The sequence below is a fragment of the Rattus rattus genome, chromosome 10 (genome assembly GCF_011064425.1).
Source record: "Rattus rattus isolate New Zealand chromosome 10, Rrattus_CSIRO_v1, whole genome shotgun sequence".
NCBI classification, from domain to species: domain Eukaryota; kingdom Metazoa; phylum Chordata; class Mammalia; order Rodentia; family Muridae; genus Rattus; species Rattus rattus.
The window spans coordinates 35,170,745-35,191,963 of NC_046163.1; the positions used below are offsets into that span (position 1 = coordinate 35,170,745).

At 48.1% G+C, this 21,219-nt stretch overlaps 1 protein-coding gene across 2 annotated transcripts in view; it reads right to left on the bottom strand.

Moving 5' to 3' along the window:
• Positions 1-18,844: 18,844 nt before the first annotated feature.
• Qsox1 (quiescin sulfhydryl oxidase 1) overlaps positions 18,845-21,219 on the bottom strand; it is a 37,777-nt gene continuing 35,402 nt past the window's right edge. Inside the window, exons 12-13 of one of the 2 annotated variants that reach the window (XM_032915042.1) lie at positions 20,385-20,611; positions 18,845-19,534 (exon numbers count right to left, since the gene is read on the bottom strand). In XM_032915042.1, the coding sequence (XP_032770933.1) occupies positions 19,526-19,534; positions 20,385-20,611 (236 nt within the window). In that variant the 3' untranslated portion in view covers positions 18,845-19,525. Of the gene's footprint in view, positions 20,612-21,219 lie in introns of both variants that reach the window. The other variant, XM_032915041.1, reaches the window with a different exon arrangement.

Here is a 21,219-nt window from a genome sequence, read left to right on the forward strand (position 1 = left end):
CTTCCTGCCCTTCCTTTCTTCCTTCTTTCCTTCCTTCCTCCCCTTCCTCCCCTTCCTTCCTTCCCTCCTTCCTTCCTTCTTTCCTGCCCTTGAACTCCCGACCATTTCCCGAGGCCAGACTCAGGAATAACGTCTCATGGACCTGTTCTTCTCTCAGGATTCTATCTACTGGAAAATGTCTGAGAGTCTTCATGCCCACACATCCAGCTTCTGCAGACTCTCTCCGCAGCATGGCCTACAGTGGTGGTCCTTTGACCTAAGTGCAGACACTTAGGGTGTCAGAAGTTCAGCTTTTAGATGCCATCAGGGTCATCTGTAGGCATTTCTGGCCCAGAGCACTGCTCTCCACAAAGGTTTTCTTTGGAAAGATTCACTGGGCGATTTGATTCTCCTCTGGTCATGTGCTATGCATGCTTTGCAATAAGCACTTCACCTATTGAAATGCTCGAAAATGACTTCGGTGTCTGAGATTACTTGGTCTTTAAGTTTTTGTCAAGATTCACTTATTTATTTTATGTATAAATGGTCAATCTTCACGTACATCTGCAGGCCAGAAGAGGGCATCAGATCTCATTACAGATGGTTGTGAGCCATCATGGGGTTGCTGGGAATTGAACTCAGGACCTCTGGAAGGGCAGCCAGTGCTCTTAACCACTGAGCCATCTTTAAAAGTTGCTATTACCTCTTTTTCTTTTCAGAGCAGGTAGCTGGTTTTTAATGGAATTATAATTGTAACTATCTTCTTAAGGGACAAATATGACATCTGATTGCCATTGACATGACCACATCCTGAAGATGATGTGTGTCTCAATACCTTGTGACAGTTCCTTCACATGGAGGGGCCCCTGAAGTTTATCCTGCTTAGAAGAGGCCACACAGCAATGTTACACAGGTAGTGCCAATGACCTGCATCTCCAATATCTTTATACAGATATCCTTCTCAATTTGGTCTTCTTCCCTTCCTTCCTTCCTTCCTTCCTTCCTTCCTCCCCTTCCTTCCTTCCTTCCTTCTTTCCTATCTTCCTTTCTTCAACTTGTCTTAATTCGTAAAGACACAATGGACCAGTGAGATGGCTCAGTAGGTAAAGGTGCTTTTCTTCAAGGCCAATGACCCCCGTTCCATTCCCAGAATCTACATGGTGGAAGGAAGGAGTTGACTCCTCCAAGTTATACACATGCATGTATACAGTAAGTAAATGCAAACATCAAAATTGCTTTTTTTTAAAAAAAGAGATTTATTTATATGAGTACACTGTCATTGTCTTCAGACACACCAGAAGAGAGCATCGGATTCCATTACAGGTGGTTGTGAGCCACCATGTGGTTGCTGGGAATTGAACTCAGGACCTCTGGAAGAGCAGTCAGTGCTCTTAACTGCTGAGCCATCTCTCCAGCTCCAAAAGTGCTTTTAAAGAGAGACACAACATATACAACACCATGTATATAGTGTATATATGTGTATATATATATACATACATACATACATACATACATACATAGAGAAAGAGGGAGAGGGAGGGAGGGGGGAGAGAGAGAGAGAGAGAGAGAGAGAGAGAGAGAGAGAGAGAGAGAGAGAGAGAGAAATACACATTATTTCAACTAAGTCCAGTCTTTGGCCTGCCCACGAGCTGAACACAGCCACATTAATAATCCTGGCAAGAGCTGCGGAACCGCTGTCCGAAGGAAGCCAGCCTGGACTGCAGAATCACGTGCAGAGAAAATAAGCACAGTCTGAAGCACTGGCAGTGGTTTGCTGGCAAACTGCTGGTAGCTGGGACAGGCCACAACCGCACAGGATTAGAAGGAACCCTGGTGGAGGAACAGGCAGTAAGTAATTGGCAGGAGGAACTAACACTGTTTTCAAATGTCTTCTAGAACACGTGGCTTCCTTGGTCACATTGGTACGTGGGCCAGAGGAAGAGAACTCTCTCCTGAGAGGGTCTTTATTGCTGAGGGGACCTCTGTCCTTTCCCCCTTCTGTCTTCTTATCTGGAACTAGTCACATGGCTGCATCTCCCTGCAAGGGGCTGGGACAGGGGAGCAAATGGAGTCGCTGCCTCTGGCAACGTTCTTGGACTTAATGTTTGAATTCTCAATACAGTGAGTGCCTTCCAGTTCTTTAGGAAGTAGTAATTAGTCATTCGATGGAAATATAAATTGTCCCCATTTCATTTTGTGATGGAAGACACTTCTCAAATAATTCAATCCAAAGGATATTATGACAACAAGCGATGACACTTGATCCCATGGGGGCAGTGGTGAGGGAGCGATGGCGTCTGAGACGGCAACTCACAAGTTCTACCATCCCACCCGAGACCCGGTTGGCTTGTGGAGGTGGCCAAGGGGGCAGATGAAGAAACAGGCAAGCATCAGAACCAACATGGACAACCGCACCAAGGTCAATTAGTAAGTACAGTCCAAGGAGAACTGGGACCTCAGGACTGTGCAAGATGTCTTCCTAGGGACTTCAGAGACTGTGCTGAAACTCACCAGCAGCCATTTCTCCAGGGTCCCACACTCACTTCCGGGCTGTTTCTCAGGCCCATTCGCTGTCTGTCTTTACCTCCTCACCTTAATTAACCAGTCACATTAATTTATTGGCAAACTCTCTGATTTTCCTATAAGGTCACACCCCACGCCACACCCCAACAACCCTCACCCGTTGTGGGGAGGAGGTGACTGCCTACTTTCCAGGTGAGTTTTGTGGGACCCCATGAGACAGCATCCTTCAGGACAGAGCACCCGTGAATATTAGCTATGGGTGTCACTGCTCCACCACCTTTACCTCCCTCAGGAGCAGCACACCATCGTCCTCTGGAAAGCCAGAGTTTCAGGAGAGGTTATCTGTAGGTAACTTTTCATTCCTTGAACGAAGCATCTGTGATTGCTGCCTCTCATAGTAACTTTCAAAATACATCCACAAATTCTTTGAAATTGCGGCCCCCTCCAGTCCCTAACACACCCAGAACATTGATATAGATTCTACCCCCCACCCCCAGGGACTGTGGTGACAAGAAATGTTGCTTGGGCAACAAGCTGGACAAGAAAAGGAGTTCTTCCAGAGAGAAACAGAATTAGCCACACCACGTCCCCCTCCCACTTGGAGGCTGACAGCTTCCTTCAGGCCAGTAATCCACCATGAAGGCCGGTTTCACACTTCAGTACTGCAACAGGCCCTTGGGGAATTACTCTCAGGGTTGAGAATTAGAATTCGCCTGGGCAATTTGTCCATTTTACCACATGCCTTTCTGAACTGTGCCCGGCCAGGATTGAAAGTGGTCTCGGAGTGGAGTGTGCTGGATCCCATTGGCCCCAAGTTGGGGGTGGGGCTTGGCTGATTAGAAGACCTGGCTGCTGGCCCCAGCGTGTCATTTCTCTATGGTGTCCTTCCAGCTCTTGTACCTCCCAGATGGAGGCAGGGAGAACCTCCAGCCAGGTCTACCCATGAACGAGCCTGGGGTTTGTCCAGGGAGACAGCAGCAGGGTTAAACATTGCAAGTATCTTCTCTCAGATGTGTTTTTCCCTCACTTTCGTTTAGACCCAAATTCTTCATTAAGAGCCAATAAGTGAGGGCTGGAGAGATGGCTCAGCAGTTAAGAGCACTGACTGCTCTTCCAGAGGTCCTGAGTTCAATTTCCAGCAATCACATGGTGGCTCACAACCATCTGTAATGGGATCTGATGCCCTCTTCTGGTGTGTCTGAAGACAGCTATAGTGTACTCATATATAAAATAAATTAATTAATTTAAAAAAAGAGCTAAGAAGCTATGAACCATGGCCTTATGACCTGTGCATCCTGATGGTCTTTAAAAGTATTTTTATTAATTTTTGGAGAATTTCATATGATGAATTTTGATCATATTCATTCCCTACCCCACCCCATCATCATTTTTTAAAATAAAACACCCTTAGAGAATATTGACTCTCCCTCCCCCAGAAGCCACAACTACCCATATTCCTCAGTTAGGGGTGGGAGTCTCATGAGCCCCTTCCCACTCCATGCTAGAACTACTCCCTTGATCTTGTATAGGTCATGTGCAGACAACCATAGCTGCCGGGAGTTCATGTCCCGTCATGTCTGGAGGACACTGTTTTAGCTCTCCTCCATCTTTGGTCCTTGTGGTCTGTCTTAGTCAGGGTTTCTAATCCTGCACAAACATCATGACCAAGAAGCAAGTTGGGGAGGAAAGGGTTTACTCAGCTTACACTTCCACATTGCTGTTCATCACCAAAGGAAGTCAGGACTGGAACTCAAGCAGGTCAGGAAGCAGGAGCTGACGCAGAGGCCATGGAGGGATGTTACTTACTGGCTTGCTTCCCCTGGCTTGCTCAGCCTGCTTTCTTATAGAACCTAAGGCTACCAGCCCAGAGGTGGCACCACCTACAATGGGCCCTTCCACCCTTGAGAAAATGCCTTACAACTGGATCTCATAGAGGCTTTTCCTCTGGGAGATTCTTTTCTCTGTGATAACTCCAGTTTGTGTCAAGTTGACACACAAAACCCGTATGGTCCCTGGGCCTTGTGGGAAGGTGTCCTATTTGGGGCTGAAGGCTTCTTACTCTTTGCAACTTGACCAGTTGTGAGATTCACCATCCATTGCTCAAAGAACTCCTCTGATGTGGTCTAAGAACTGTACTAATCTGTGGGTAAAGAGAGATACAAAGTTATTGGGCCGTTTGATACTTTGTCCATTTAGCAAAATTACAGTAATAGATTCACTCCCAGGGCCTGCGAATTCCCCGACCATGGGTTCTTGGCCACACATGCAGTGCCAGGCAGGTGTTTCCTTACTCATGTATTTTAGAAATGTCTCCGTGCTGGCTCCCTGCCACCACCACCCCTGCCTGTCCCCTGCCTCCCACCCCTCCCCCCAAGAGCTAGGTGTGGCACTGCAACTACAGCCCTTGAGAGGTGGTGACGAAAGGATCAGTAATCCATCAGGAGTTCAAAGTCATCCTCTGCTACATAGCAAACCCAAGGCTAGCCTGGGCTATGTAAGACCCTGCCCCAAAAGCACACACAGAAGATGGGCTTCCTTGCCACCTTATGCTGTGGTATTCTCCATGCTCTCTTGTAGTTAGCTTTTAGGAACCGCTTTCATGTGTGTAAAGCATGAAACTCCTCTGATGAGGTCTAAGAACTGTGCTAATCTATGGGCAAAGAGAGATACAAATTTATTGGGCCATTTGATCCTGTGTCCATCAAGTACAATCGAGCCCCCAGTGGCGCTGTTTGCTCTTGGGACAGAAAACTGCTGGCTGGGAGGAAGGCGTTTCAGCAGTGTCCTCTGGAGGGTCTAACTGTGCGCTACCTGCTATAACAACCTGTGGCATTACACCTTTTAAGACTAAGGGCACAGAGCCATATCAAGAACTGTTGTAAAATTATAAAAATGGCTGTCTTTTACCCCCTCTACCGCAGTGCCCCAAGATATCTGACAGATATCTTAATCTCAGTCAGCAAAGCCTCTCACCTAAAAGCCTATCACACAGCCGAAGGCCTCTCTCTGAGCCTGGCAACAATCTCTCTCCCCATCCAGTTCCTAAGGCAGGCTGCCACCATGGCAGAATATACATCCTAATTCCGTGACGGCTTAGCGTCCCAGCTGCCACACACTCTCTCAAACTTAAATCACTACAAGAAAGAACACACAACACAATAGCCTCTGATCCAATTAATAAGATATAATTCCTCACCTACACACACAAAGCCCTGTCCACATCCATCCCTTAAGAACATTCATAACAACCTGTAAAGGTACAGCGTGGGATCTTAACGTCAGCTTCCACGTTCTCTCCTCAGCTTCTCCGCCATTTTCTCTTCTCTCTTCCTCCTCTTCCTTCAAACTTTTCTCCCGCCCATCCTTCCTTCGCATCCAATGACAGGCCTCGTTCTATCTCGTACCTGCCTCACATCATCCCACAAAGGAAACAGGATGTGCTTTTGCTTCTAAGGAGCGGCACTGCTGATCTTGGTTATTGCTGCTGCTGTTGCTGTGGTTTCTGAGAAAGGCCCCCTGTGAAAGTCCCCAAACAATAGCTCCCTACTGCAGTGTTCCTCACTGTAACAGAAGCTCCAGGACTCCATCTCTCTCTTCTGATGCTTTGTGCCTCCTTCAGGGGACTCGCACTGCTCCTCGAAGCCTATCTGGCCGCCTGGCTTTTACTGTTGTTCTGAGCGCTGTGCACAGCCTCAGAGGGCTATACAGATAAACACTACATTTTGGGAGGTGTGCATCCTGCATCGCGCCCCTGTGCAATCGAGAGATGGTATTGGAGTGTCTGATGTGCAGAGGCCCTGTGGTAAGCCGCGGACTGCAGTGGGAGAGAAGGCGTCCATTCTTTTCGTGTAGAGGCTAAAGCAGGTGGAGAGGCAGAAGTCAGATGCCCTTCCTGTGGTGGGACAGGTACCCTTGTTGGGAGTCCTGGGGGCTCTGGACAGTGAGGCAAGGGCTTAGGTTTGGGAGGCCAGAAAGGCTTCCCCAAGGGAGTGATGTCTCCTTGACACAGGATCACAAAGAACGCCTGTGGGCAAGAAGCAGAGGTGTTTGTTGTGGCTAGGTCCACTCTTAGATGCAGAAGGGCTCTCCCCAAAGAACACTTCCACACAGATAAGCCTGCCTTCAGTACTTCCTGAAACGTGGCTCTGTAGTTAGAGCCTAAGTGCATGGGAAACGTTCCCTTTTCTTCGACAGAACTCATGTGGAAGGTAAGGGACAACTGTGGGAGTCGGTGCTTTCTTTCCACCCACACTGGTCTTGGGCCCAAACTTAGGTTTTAGTAAAAACTTCTGATTATTTCCTTAGCCTGTACTTTTGGCATTACTGGACCGAAAGACATAAATGTTTTGAAGGCCAATCGTATCAGCACACGATTTTTTGGAAATACCTTAGAGCTCACACTACAAGCTTCTCGGCATCAAGCTGCAATGTTACAGGACGGTATAAAATGACGTCATGATGGGTTTTTACTCCCTTGAATTTTTTGTTTTGTTTTATGTTGAGCTAGGGACTGATGTAGCCCAGGCTGTCCTTAGACTGGTTGCATAGCTGAGGATGAACCCCTCATCCTCCTGCCTCCACCTCTCGAGGGTTGGGATTGCAGCCATGTCCCGCCATCCTTAGCTCACACCTTTGATTATTAGAGTCGGCTGTTCACGGCTCCTTCTCCCCTCTCATCTCCTGACAGAGTCACGTGTATACCACACTAGGCTGGAATGCACTAGGTTGTCTAGACATCCCTGGAATTCCTGATCTTTCTATCTCAGCCCCCGATTCCTCAATCCCAGAAGCTAGGATTACAGTTTCATGCTACAATGCCTGGCTTGGAAAAAAAAAATCTTTGGAACATAAAAAAGAAAAAAATCCTGTTTTAGCTCAGACAAAAGTGCTGAGTGAGTGGTCAGCCTGTGATTCTCTCCCTCACTGTGACTTCGGTACTGGGAAGGAACCGAGGGCAAGGCATTAGCTAACCGATTCACCTTTCAGGAGATGGCTGGAGGTGCTGATGCCCCGAGAGGCACAGCGGAGGCCGGGGCTTAGCTGGATCCAAGGTGGCCACTTGGGTGTCACAGGACTCTTGATGGTGTTTAGTGAACGTCCCAATGGCCTGTTTACACATTCGACTTTATTTTTCTGATCCCCCTGCCTCTCCCTCCTGGGTGCTGGAATCATGTCACTGTGCAGTTTACACAAAGCTTCACACGTGGCCACCAAGCGTTCTGCTGATTGACTGCATCCCCAGGTCAGGTCGCGTTCTTGGTTATTAAAAACGCTTATTCCAGGTGTGGTGTCAGATGCTCACAATTCCAGGTCTTGGTAGTTTGAGGCAGGAGGGTCATAATTTGAGGCCAGCCTGGGCTACGTCACAAGAGCTCTCTCTCCCTCCCCCTTCTCTCCCTCCCTCTCCCCCCTCAGAATTATTACTGCTATGATGAAACACCACGGCCAGAAACAACTTGGAGAGGAAACTGCTTATTTTGCATATACGTCCACATGACTGCTCACTGAAGGAAGTCAGGAACTCAAGCAGGGCAGGAACCTGGAGGCAGGAGCTGATGCAGAGGCCATGAAGTAGTGCTACTTACGGCTCCTCAGCTAGCTTACCAGGCCTACTTTCTTATAGAACTAGGACCAACAGCCCAGGGATTGCCCCACCCACAGCAGGCTGAGCCCTCCTCCATCAGGCACTAATTAAGGAAATACCTTACAGGCTACCTACAGCTGGGTCTTATGGAGGCTCTTTTAAAATTGAGGTTGTCCTCTCAGATGACTCCAGCTTGCACCAAACTGACAAAACAAACAAACAAAAACCAACCCCCCCAAAACCAAAACCCCTAAATAGCCTACATCTCAAAAGGAAAATGCTTTTAATTGTACGTAATAATTTTAAAATACAAAATGAGCATATAGAAAAGAAAAAAGGAAAATAAACACTCATAATCTCTATATCAACTTTATCTATACCTATATCCATCTGTATCATTAGATCTATACCATATTTCATATCTATATCTATATATCTATATATCTATATATATGGATTTATTTTTAAATACAGGGTTTCTCTGTGCAGCCCTGGATGTCCTGGAACTCGCTCTGTAGACCAGGCCAGCCTGGAACTCACAGAGATCCGCCTGCTTCTGCCTCCTGAGCTCTGAGATTAAAGGCACGTGCCACCACATTTTTAACTTTCACCCAACAATGTAGTATAAAAATAATTTCAGGTTAAAATAGTCAAACAGTTTTTAGTGTTGTGTTGTTCCATTGGAACAGATCAGTTTTCATCAATTTCCCATTTGGGGATATATTTTAATCTTATTTTGATACCATAAATATGCATCAGGTAGTAAATCTCAGTAAGTACTCCCGATTCGTTCTAAGGTTGTATTCAAGAAACGGAGTCACTGGATCAAAGGTTACATGTATCAAGACTTTTAAAACATCTTACCATCTCTGTTACACTAGGAATTACTGTACATGTTTCCCGAAGGCTCGGTTCATCACCTGCACTGACTGAGATCACCCAGGGACAGACTTTAATTTTTGAGGATGGCTAGACAGTATAGTTTTCCAGAACTTTGTCACATCCTTCAAGGGGTGGTGATCTCCGACCCTCGAACCTGTGCAGGCTGCTGTTTTTACATCCAGAGTCTGAGTGAGTCGCTGGCGCAAGCCTCAGCCCACAGAACAGCAACGGTGGTGCTGTGTTCGCCCCTCCACGGCTAGCCCTGCTTTAAGTCTGCTCACATCGGCGTCATTTAGAACCACAATTCATACTTCAGTGTGTGTGTATTCCTTCAGACTTTTTCTAGACCAACGTTAACAGACAGATATAAACAACAGCTTGTATGCTTACCAAGACAATGAATACATGTTGACCTAGCTCACTTCCTGGGCTGCATATTATAGGAGGGTATACTCTTCTGTTGTCTTTAGAGCACATATTTTTCTACTTATTAAATATTAAGCTTGATTTTTATGTCTTTTTTAAAAGTATCATTAGCTTTGTGATATAATATACCTATAATATCAGAATTAGGAAGGCTGAGGCAGACGGAGCCTGGGTACGCAGTGAATTTCAGGACAGCGTGGGCTACACAGTGAGACCTTGTCTCAATAAAACAAGGGCTGGGAAGAAGGCTCAGGCGGTAAGGTATCTGGCTGGCAAGCATCAAGACCTGAGTTTGGAGCTCTGGAACCACATAAAAAGCTGGGAACTTACCTGGAGAACTCTCTACATCCTCACCTCACACTGCAGAGGGTTGAGGGAGGAGATAGGAGGATCCTGAAACTCATCGCACAGTTGGCCTGGCCGAATTCACAAGCTTCAATTTCTCTGAGAGACTCTGTCTCAAAAAATAGAGGTGGGATGTCAGAGGTGGACTGCTGGCCTCCACATGTGTATGAACTCATGCACTGCGGTGGTTTGGATAAAAATGGCCTCCCCGGGCTCACAGGGAATGTCACTATGAGGAGGTGTGGTCTGGTTGGGGGAAGTTCATCACTAGGTGACTTTGAGGCTTTGAGGTCTCGGAAACTCAAGTCAGGCTAGTGGCTCATTTCTCTTCCTGATGCCTGCTGATTCAGATGCAGAACTCTCAGCTCCTTCACCAGCACCAGGCTGCCTGCATGCTACCATGATGCTTCCGACCCTGACAATAATGGACTAAGCCTCTGAACTGTAAGCCAACCTCAATTCTTTTGAAATTCTTTTTGGAAAAAAAAAAAAAGCATGTCTTTTTAGGTAAGAGTTGCTGTGGTCATGGTAACTCTTCAGAGCAATGGAAACACTGAGAAATACACATATGTACAAGTAACAAATACACACATCAAACACACAACACTGGGTTCGGTCCCCAGCTCCGGAAAAAAAAAAAAAAAAAAAAAAAAACACACAACAGACAGAGAGACTGTACCAGACCATGCTACACCCTACCCCACACACACAGGGATACCAACTACAGGGAACTGTTATTAAAGGTTTCATGTTCTTTATGCTTTTGGAAACAGTGGCCACTAGGGTTAACAATATATGGTGCATGAAAAAAAGCTAATAGTGGGGCTGGAGAGATGGCTCAGCGGTTAAGAGCACTGACTGCTCTTCCAGAGGTCCTGAGTTCAATTCCCAGCAACCACATGGTGGCTCACAGCCATCTGTCATGGAATCCAATGCCATCTTCTGGTGTGTCTGAAGACAGCTACGGTGTACTCACATACGTAAAATAAATAAATAAATCTTTTTAAAAAAGCTAATAGTGATCTTTAAACATGTCTCAGCGTGGAGGAGAGGGGGCAAAGCAGTGTCCCTAACATAGCCTTAAGTCAGTGGCTAGCAAGATGGCATGATAAGAGAAGCAGTAGCTTCAGCCATCTTGTCACCTGTCCTAGGGTTTTTTGCTGTGAAGAGACACCACATCCAAGGTAACATTTAATTGGGGCTGGCTTCCAGCTTCAAAGGTTCAGTCATAGCGGGAAGCATGGCAGCATCTAGGCAGACATGGTATTGGAACTGAGAGTTCTACATCTTGATCTGAAGGTAGCCAGGAGACTTTCTTCCACACTGGGTGGAGCTTGAGCATAGGACATCAAAGCCTTCCCCCAACAAGGCCACACCTCCTAAGAGCATCACTTCCTGTGGGCCAAGCATATTCAAACCACCACATTGCCCTACACCAAAAAGTGTTGGAGCATATCATGCAGAACTCTTGATAGAGATTGCTATGGGTCAGCAACATGTCCAGCAGTTGCTGGTAGCTGCATGAGGTACTGAGTTTAGGCAAGAGGGAAGACATCAGCCAGCTCAACCATCTCTTCAGAGATCCCCTGGGTTGTATGACATATGTTTGATGACATACTCAGGTCAGCTCCTATTTCTCAAGGTTGGCCTCTGGTTCCATCATGAGAGTAGGGCGTATCCTATCTCTGACTTATTCTGTCAAATCTTTCTCTTATTTGTCACTTTGTCTCCCCCTCAGTGAGACGTCATTGTTTGGGATTAAAAATGTGTACTAAAGGTGTGTCTGTATTCAAGACAGAGGGACTAAAGGTGTGTACTAAGGGTGTGTTTGTATTCTAGCCAGATCACACAGACCTAGGTCTTTGGACATGATTCCTTGCCAGAGTGGTCATGTTGCTGGATTAAAATTCTTCTCCAGACCGGAGAAGGTGATTCATGTCTTCCAGTACATCCACATCCTCTACCACAACCCAGTGCAGCTTACACTTAGCCCTCCTGGTGCACAAAGGAAGGAGACAAATGACATGGAGGTTAAACTTCACTCCAGGGAAAGCACAGGCACATCTGCTCTTCCACTAGGTTCCTGAAGCATATGGCTATGGCTGTGTGGTCTACAGCTGGGACTCCACTTATATGATGGGGCGCTAATAGATATGAAATGTGCATAGTACACAGCTGGTCTGTTGGCTACTACCAGCTCTTCTACAACATGGCGGGGAGAGGGATGGTTCTTGTAGATACACAGTCCAGGAACACTTGGGATACAACATAGAGCTTCCAGGAATCTCACACTTAGATGTACAATGATATTTCTGAGAGTTCATAGGTCTACACTAGGTCATTGTTGGAAAATTAGTATCCAAGGACCTGGGATTTATGTACAAAATGGTATAAAATCTTTACAGAGCAAAGAACATAGTAGCCAAGTAGAGTCATCTAGGAGACATTGTACCTTTGCTGCTTATGCTGCTGCTGCCTTCCAGTAGGAAGAGAAGATATTTAAGAGCAGTGCAGGGGAGAGAATGGAGTGAAGTTCAGAGACATTTTTCCCCCAAGCAGAGCAATTCAGTCAGAAGCCAAGAGGATCTGGTTTGAATCAGTCAGCTGGAGAGGAGTTTGAGCCAGAATAGCTGAGTTGAATTAGCCAGCCAGAGTTCAGAAGGATTCTAGAAGGATGCATTCTCCTCTAGTTGTAGACAGTCTGCTCTCTGCTACTACTTTAGTGAGTTTACTTCTAAGGCACAGTCTACTAGAATTCTTGTCTTCTTGGCCTGTGGTGCCAGCTGGTGACATTGTCTTCATGAGATCTCATGGTTGGCACTTCTCATCCTTACTACCGTCTGCATTTGCCTCAGAGATTTCATTTTTGGGATACATGTAGGTCCACATCTGCAGTAGTTTCTCCATAGTTTCTTTCTGGAATGTAGATATTTCTGAGTGAGGACTGTCTGACTCTGAGTTTGGTCGCCTTCAAAGTGAAGGGTGTGCCATCGTGGCAGTGTGGAGAGGTGAACAGGCTAATGCAAGTTAAAATCATTAGTATTTATTTGCTAACACACGAAAAACATAAATTTAAATTGGGAAAGTAGCACAATATTGCTGCTGGAATTCATCTTGAACTTCTGTGCATTCCTATCAGTCATGAGATTTTTTTTAAGTTAATTTCTGTACACACACACACACACACACACACACACACACACACACACACACCTGCCATAGCACGCATATGGAGGCCAGGGGATATCTTTTGTGAATTGGTTCATACCTTCCCTCTTGTTAGGGCAGAGCCAGCCATTCTTGTTCTTGACTATACAGGAGACTCCAGGCTAGCTGGCCTACAAGTTTCTGACAGATTCTCCAGTCCCCATTTGCCACCTTGTTGTAGGAATGCTACTGGGACAACAGGTCCATATCATCGCATTAAAAAAAAAAAAAAAAAAACCAACTGTGTTGTAGGCCCAGACCTAAGGTCATCAGGCTTGCCTGGCAAGCACTTGCACCTGCTGATCTGGTGCTTAGCCTGAGCCTTCTGTCTTGTCACATAGGAGTATTTGAGTAAATGCCTAACAAATGCTTTTACAAGTGAGTTTTCTCATGTTCATCAGGTGTGCCTTTCTTTAAAAGTGTTGTTTTTTTAAGAACTCTGTTCTAGTGTTATGAATAGCTCTTAGGTCAGCCAAAGGTCCTTTTTTGTAAAGATTTACAGATATGATATTGAAATATTTGCTATTAAAAATTGTACATTCTGGTAAGAACAAAAAAAAAAGTAAGAAGAAGAAGGAGGAGGAGGAGGAGAAGGAGGAGGAGGAGGAGGAGGAGAAGGAGGAGGAGAAGAAGAAGAAGAAGAAGAAGAAGAAGAAGAAGAAGAAGAAGAAGAAGAAGAAGAAGAAGAAGAAGAAGAAGAAGAAGAAGAAGAAGAAGAAGAAGAAGAAGAAGAAGAAGAAGAAGAAGAAGAAGAAGAAGAAGAAGAAGAAGAAGAAGAAGAAGAAGAAGAAGAGAAGAAGAAGAAGAAGAAGAAGAAGAAGAAGAAGAAGAAGAAGAAGAAGAAGAAGAAGAAGAAGAAGAAGAAGAGAAGAAGAAGAAGAAGAAGAAGAAGAAGAAGAAGAAGAAGAAGAAGAAGAAGAAGAAGAAGAAGAAGAAGAAGAAGAAGAAGAGGAAGAAGAAGAAGAAGAAGAAGAAGAAGAAGAAGAAGAAGAAGAAGAAGAAGAAGAAGAGAAGAAGAAAAAGAAGAGAGGAAGAAGAGGAAGAAGAAGAAGAAGAAGAAGAAGAAGAAAAGAAGAAGAAGAAGAAGAAGAAGAAGAAGAAGAAGAAGAAGAAGAAGAAGAAAAGAAAGAAGAAGAAGAAGAAGAAGAAGAAGAAGAAGAAGAAGAAGAAGAAGAAGAAGAAAAGAAGAAGAAGAAGAAGAAGAAGAAGAAGAAGAAGAAGAAGAAGAAGAAGAAGAAGAAGAAGAAGAAGAAGAAGAAGAAGAAGAAGAAGAAGAAGAAGAAGAAGAAGAAGAAGAAGAAGAAGAAGAAGAAGAAGGAAGAAGAAGAAGAAGAAGAGGAAGAAGAAGAGGAAGAGAGGAAGAGGAGGAAAAGAAGGAGGAGGAGGAAGAGGAAGAGGAAGAAGAGGAAGAAGAAGAAGAAGAAGAAAGAAGAAGAAGAGGAAGAGGAGAAGAGGAAGAAGAAGGAAGAGGAAGAGGAGGGGGAGGAGGAAGGGGTGGGGGAGGAGGAAAGGGAGGGGGAGGGGGAGCAGGAGGAAGCACCACTACCACCACCCTGGTCTTGGTTTTGTAATCAAAGAAATTAATTACTAAACTTTAATTAAGAAAAGATTTTGTATCCAAGTGGTGGCAGTGCCTTTAATCCCAGCACTTGGGAGACAGAGGCAAGAGGCAAGTGGATTTCTGAGTTCAAGGCCAGCCTGGTCTACAGAGTGAAGGATAGCCAGAGCTACACAGAGAAATCCTGTCTCAAAAAACCAAACCAAACCAAGTCAAAAAATAAAGAAAGAAAGAAAAGATTTTTAAAGATAGAAAGAAGAAGTGTTGTGATAAATATTTAAAAACCTGGCTAACCTTTTATCCTGCTAGTTCTGGCTCCCAGGTGGTAGGGCCTCATGGCACTTGGTTCCCTTTTGACCCACTCTAGTTCCAGCTCCTATGGGGCTGCATGGCACTGCGGCGGGGTATCCTTATTTCAGTGGCTCCATGCTGTCCCCACGTGCTCTCTGACCCAGGCATTCCATTGCTCATTCCAGCGTAGCACCACACTGGCCCGTAGAGTTAGTTTCAGCACCCGGGGGGCCAAATGGAACCAGCCATAATTTATCTCTAATTAGTATCTCTCCCAGGGCTTTCTGCTAGCCTCGAACTCTCTGGTTCCAGCTCTCCGGTAAAATCAGGGTTCTAGAAGTCCAGCCTGGGCAGGCCTATCACAGCTCCCTGCCACGGATTCTGCTCATACTCCCAACAACCCAGTGAAATCAAGACTCAATAAACTGTAATCTATCAATCAGATTTATATGTTAAGTTCTCAATCCACAATACATCCACACAATAACTCACAACCAATTGATAAGGATATAAACCGCCCACCTAGATAAGATAAATTGATCTGTAGAAATCCACCCCTTCAGAAATAAACATATCTACCTAGGGCCATTCAAGACCACCTGGATCTAGGTCATCCTTCTCCATCTCCATCTTGATTCTCCTTCTTCCTTCCCCTTCTCTCCCGCCTTACAAAAGCTTTGTCCCCACCTTATTTTTTTTACCATCCAATCATGGCCTTGACCTAATTTGTGCTACCTCTCACCTGCATACAGGCATCAACCTACAGAGAAGAGAGGGAGAATCTCATGGCCTGGAGTCATTTTCAGACCTTAGATTTTAGATGAAAGAGGAACACATGCTTTGGACTTCAAGACAGCAGCCGAGGAAGGGCTCCAGGATGAATTCTGATCTCAGCTCTCCTTGGTTCTCACACCCCCTGGCTCCTCTTGACGCTCTGGTCCCTGAGTGTGCAGGGATGGATCCTATAGTAGCCCGATACTCCCAGGACTCAATACACCAACCCACTCTGGTGCTCAGGTGAGCTCTCCTGCAGTTACCCTGTAGAGCTGCCTTCTGAATCCCAGTGCTATAGACCTGTCACTCCTGCTGGGGGCATTTAAAATACAGTTGCCCTAGTGAATGAAGCGTTAAGAAACCTACTGTCTAGATTCAATAAGTAGTGTCACACTGCTTTAAACAGCTGTTCCTTTGTTACCTTGCCAGCCCCACAATGACCAAGGAGGCCACTTAGTGGCAAAGCAATGCAGTAAGATATGCAGTTCGTAGAACAAGATGGAGAGGTGGCCGGCTGATGATGGAGGTGGATGAACTAGCTGTTGTCCAGAGTCTTTCCCACCCAGTCAAGTGCCTGGAAGCCCCAGGGAGAGCTGAGTAACAATGCAGCTGGATACCGCCAGCCCTGGCCAGGGAGTTTCTCCATCTATAATCTTCATAGATGTTTGAGTCTCCCTCGCTCCCTCCTAAGCTTGTGCCTTTGTGGTTTCCAAACTCTCCTGTCTGTGACGCACCTCATGACCTAGGAGGCAATGAAGCCTGGATAGGACCTAGGGAAAGTGACCAAAGACTGGGCCCTTGGCCATCTGCAGTGCTGTTACTCTCTCTGCAGTCCTCAACTGACCGGCTTTCCAGAGTGTGTTCTTCCAGAGAGGAGCCAAAGCTCTGACAGAAGACTTCGTCGAGGGCTGGGACCCCAAGGGCTTGGCCTCTCTGTTAAGGAGACCATACTGCTGGGGCCAGACAGAAGACAGACGGGGAGGGGTAAGGACGGTGCTACCCATCTTCGGTATAACTGCCCCTCAGGACATCAGAGGAGGTTAGGCCAGACAAGAACAAGCACAAGGGTGTGTGTGGAGGAGCATGTGGGTTAAACCAGAATTTAACTGGTTCCTCAGGCCGAGTGGAAATCCTCCCCGTTGCTTCTGCCCCAGCCTTCCATCAGAGGCATTTGGCTGTGTGATGTGAGGTATTAACCAGGGTCAGGAAGCCAGGAAAGCCACACCTGAGGAGGCGCAGGCAGGTAGCTCAAGGACTGCTGTGGCAGAACTTTGGAGACCCTGCCTAGTGTTGCTGAGAGTCCTCCTTCCCAACTGTCCCGAGAGGGTCCATCAGGATACAACTGCACTGTGGCTTCCTTCAGCCAGGACACCCTCCCCTCCAGGAGGGTGCTGTGGCCAGAATGTGAAGGGGAACAAGAGCACTAGAAAAGAGCTCTCTCCTGGAGGGTGTCCCCACACTCTGCCTTCATCACGACCTACACCTCAGATCACATATGGTCTTCTAGCGGGGTTCAGAAGAACCTGCTGAGGGTGTCCCTGCTGGTGCCCCTCCTTCAGAGTATGCTGATCACTGGATCCCACACCCACCTCAGTCAGTAACATCAGGCACAAGGGGGTACCTGGCGGGCCTGGGCCAAGGTGTGCCCCTGAGAAATTGCATCATGCCACAGATCTGGTATAATGGGAGCTTATTAGGGGGAGGAGAGTGAGGGTAGAGGCAGATGTGGACATGTAGATAGGCAGAGGCCGAGCCATGAGGACAGGGAAGGACAGAAAGAGGGGGAAGGGGGGAAAGGAGAGAGAGAGAGAGAGCGAGCGCAGGAGCACACACATGCACAGCTGGGGCAGCAAGGGCAGGCGATGATGTAAGTCATTGCTAGGTCCCTGGGAGCCTAGTGGAGTCACCTGTAAGCTAACATCAAGGACTGAGTCTAGTCTAACCCAGCACAGGAAATCCTGACATAATCATGATGATAATTAGGTTTTTGTTTTGTAGTAACATTTCTTTATTGGACTGTCACTTTAACCCCTAACCCCTAGAACATGACTGGCCAGACATGTGGGTTTCTGTCCAACACAGCAAAAGGACTCTTTGCCTTGCAGGTTTCCCCTTAGAACCCTCTTCTACCACAGAGTTTCCCAGAGAGACAGCCAGAAAGGCCTGAAAGGCAGAAAGCCCCAGCTCCAGGATGGCTGCACGGGCAGAACAGTGGCCAGCTGGTGGGCAGGTTGGTTTATCCGAGCCATGGGTGTGAGCCCTGGGAAGTCAAGGAACAAGGCAGTGGGGCAGGAGCCCACCCTGCCTATCAATTAGAAGGTCTGAGATAGGGCCATGGGGCTCACTGTGCAGAAGGAAACTCATACCACAGCTTCAAGCAGGGGCCTGCCTACGCTCAGTCCTGTGGCTGTGCAGTGTGGAGCAAGCCCGCGGTGGCATTTCCAGTAGAGTCCCAGTCTTAGAGTCCCAGGTTTGATTTTAGAAGTATGCTTGCTGGTACTATAGGATTGGCTCACAGGAATCTTACTTGACATTCTATGAGCAGTCAGGCTATGGGGCTCATCTGGTAAGGAACCTCTATGGTCTTGGACTGGTAGGGCACTTCCTTGAACAAAGGCCCTTGGAGCCTCTTTCAGAAACCCTGATGTTGTGCTGGCCTGTCAGCCCCTCGGACCCTCAAGCAGGGTCCATCAGGGAAGGTCTTGGAGGAGCTGGGCTGCTAAAGAGGTCAGATGCCCAGCCGGCTGCATCCTCCCCCACCCCAGCTGCCCCACGCAGGGGGTGTCCTTGGCTTTCCACCTGCTGCACCCAGTGCCAGGCCATCTAAGCTGAGTGAAGATGTCAGAGAAAAGCCCCAATCTGATCGGGGGCTTCTGCTCCCCCTAATGAGGTTCATTATCAGCTGCTCTGATCCCTGTAAAGCCCAGCAGGCTGGATTAGGGGCAAACTCTAATCCGGGCTGACTCCTCCTGGCCAAGCAGTCAGCCCAGGCTGGCTGGACAAACAAGCCCGCTGGTCCTGGGAAGAGCTGAAGGTGGCAGTTGCAGCAGGTCCCTCTGACACCCCGGCAGGTCCAGCAAAGGTGGAGAGCAGGAGGTGGCCAGGCCATCATCAAGGCCTGTCCCCATGTGTGTGGAGACTCATGGGCTGGGGCAAGAGTGCTCTATGGGGAGGGGGGTGAGCGACTCTGCTCCTGCTCCCAGGAGTGCTCTGGCTGCTGTGAGTTTGGTGTAGACACAGACAATGCCTCTCCAAGGATCAAGTCAAACACACTCTGCGCGACTTAACAAAAATAATTTTATTCCACATCCCTCCCAAGCAGTAGGAACTGGTGGGAATGAAGCACGTGAGCCGGTCTCTCCACCCCTCCTGCCAGCCGTGGAAGCAGCCAGGAGAGAGGGACATTCTGCTTACTGCTCTCAACCTAGCACCTTCCACACCCCCCAGTTAGCATTGATTTTAGAGACCAAAGTAAGAGACAAGCATCCAGCCCAGAGAGGAGTCTGCCCTCTCACAGGTAGCTCAGGACTAAGGCACTCCAGACCCCAGTGTCACCCACCCCCTTTCCCCTACCAGCAAGCAAGCGCTGCACCCACAGTCCAGCAACTGTCCCCCTCCCAGCCTGCCAAACCACACCACCTCGAGCTACACTCTTGCAGCAGAAGCCCCACTGTGAGCCCGGGTGACCAGAGGCATTTCCTGAGGCTCCCAGACCCATTCCTGTAGCTAACCCCACCACAGCTGAGGTGCTGAAGGCCGGAAGGGGTGCGTTTTCCTCATGTTGAGAGGGAGGGAAGTGGACAACCTCAGAAGGCGTGAGGAGGTCCACCCCTGCCCACCCCGCCTGACACTCTCCTCTGGATGAGAAACCTTGGAAACTCTGGACTTGTTTGCCTCAGTTCAAGGCCAAGGCCAAGCAGGAGACACTGAGACTTCAGCAGGAATGGGGCAGGGCTTCACAAAAGCTGAAAAACAGAATTTGGTGCTGAGCCTCCCAGAAGCCCGGAGCCCTGCAAGCCCTGTGAGCCCTGCATTAGGCTGCTCCTACCCCATGCTGGCCAGGCCAGACCGGCACCCTGTTTCTGTTTTGTCTATGGAATCCTCACAGTAGACGCCAGGGTTCACTGCAACAACTCACTTTCTCGGACTTCCCACTCTCCTAAGCCAGACAATAGGACAGGGGTAGAAAGGCAGCAAGGGGGCCAGTGGGCAAAAAACAAAACACCCCATAGACAGCAGCTCCTTCTCGGTCCTCTGCTGGGCATTTCAGGCTGTGGGGTAACTAACATGGCCCTTGGGGGTTCTCATCCTGGCCCGGAAGTAGGTATACATGGCCAGCAAGCCCATGAAGGACACAGAGTAGAGCCCCACACAGAGGCTAATGTCCAGGAAGGAAACTCCTCCTCCCAGAACCTGGAGCCACTGGCGTCGGCCCTGTACAGCTAGGGCCTCTGGCTCTCCTTCGAGTATACTGGCTAGCTGCTTGGGGCTGCGGCCGCCTCGCCTGGGCGCTAAAGGGCCTTGGAGTTGGTTCACCTCAGGCAGCAATAAGGCTTCAGTGTCTCTCTTGCTCAAGTGTTGCTGCCCCTGGGCATTCTCCTGCACATCCCTCAGAAGCTCTTCCGTGTGCTCAGGAGGGCCCTGCCCTGGTGACGCTCCACCCATTCTGAGGCCTGCGTTTAGCTCCTGGGGACCACTTGCTTCAGGCTTCCCAGCTGGTACATCTAGGGCAGTGGCTCCCGGGGATGCTGCAGAAGCAGCCTGCTCATGGCCCAGCACTGAATTCCCGGTCTCCAGTTTTAATGTATCCATTACCAGGTTGGGGGAAGCTTCTGGATCCTGGGCGCCCCTCCGGGCTGCTGGTCCAGGTGCAGGAGGGTCTATGACGATGTTTGCTGGGGAGAAGTGAGCCTTGAGAAAGTTGAGGGTGGCACCGAGGTCCCACAAAGGCACCTGTCCGTTGACTTCATTGTGACAGGCAGAACACAGCTCACGGGGTGGCCACTGCACCTTGGGGAATTGGGGGTCCTCACTCAGAGCACCTGGGGAGGGAAGGGCACATGGGGGTGGGGGGGGGAGGCTGTGACATCCAGTCTGCCTGGAGCTCACATCTCTTTTGTTCACAACACCAGCTTTTTCATCTGCAAAAAGGCTCACCAAGCCTTTGAAAGGATGGGAGACAGAGATAGAGATGAAGAAAACAAAAGCCAAACGGAAACGAAACAAATCAGAAGTAGCCAGGCTCGGTGGTACGGGTCTATAATCCCTGCTACCCGAGGGGAATCCAAGAAATTCAGAAGGATTGCATGTTCAGGGCCAGTCTGGACACCTCTGGCTCAAAACAAGAAGGCAGAGGAGAATTAGGGGAGATAACTTGGTAGTAGGGTGTTTGCCTCGCTTGAGCTAGGCCCCAGGTTCAAGTCCAAGCATCACCACAAACCCAAACACTCCCTGGACAGGTCGGCACAGTTCTGGCCTACAGTGTGACCCGGCCACGGCAGCACTGGGTGGCAGAGGTGAGGTAAAGATAGAGAAGAGGCTGGCGGAAGGTAGGCATATGTCTTCTTAAAAGCCACTAGGAGGCTCCAGAACAGGGAACCAAGTGCTAGCTCACAGTACCACCCGCTCCATCCAGCTCCTACCCTAGAAA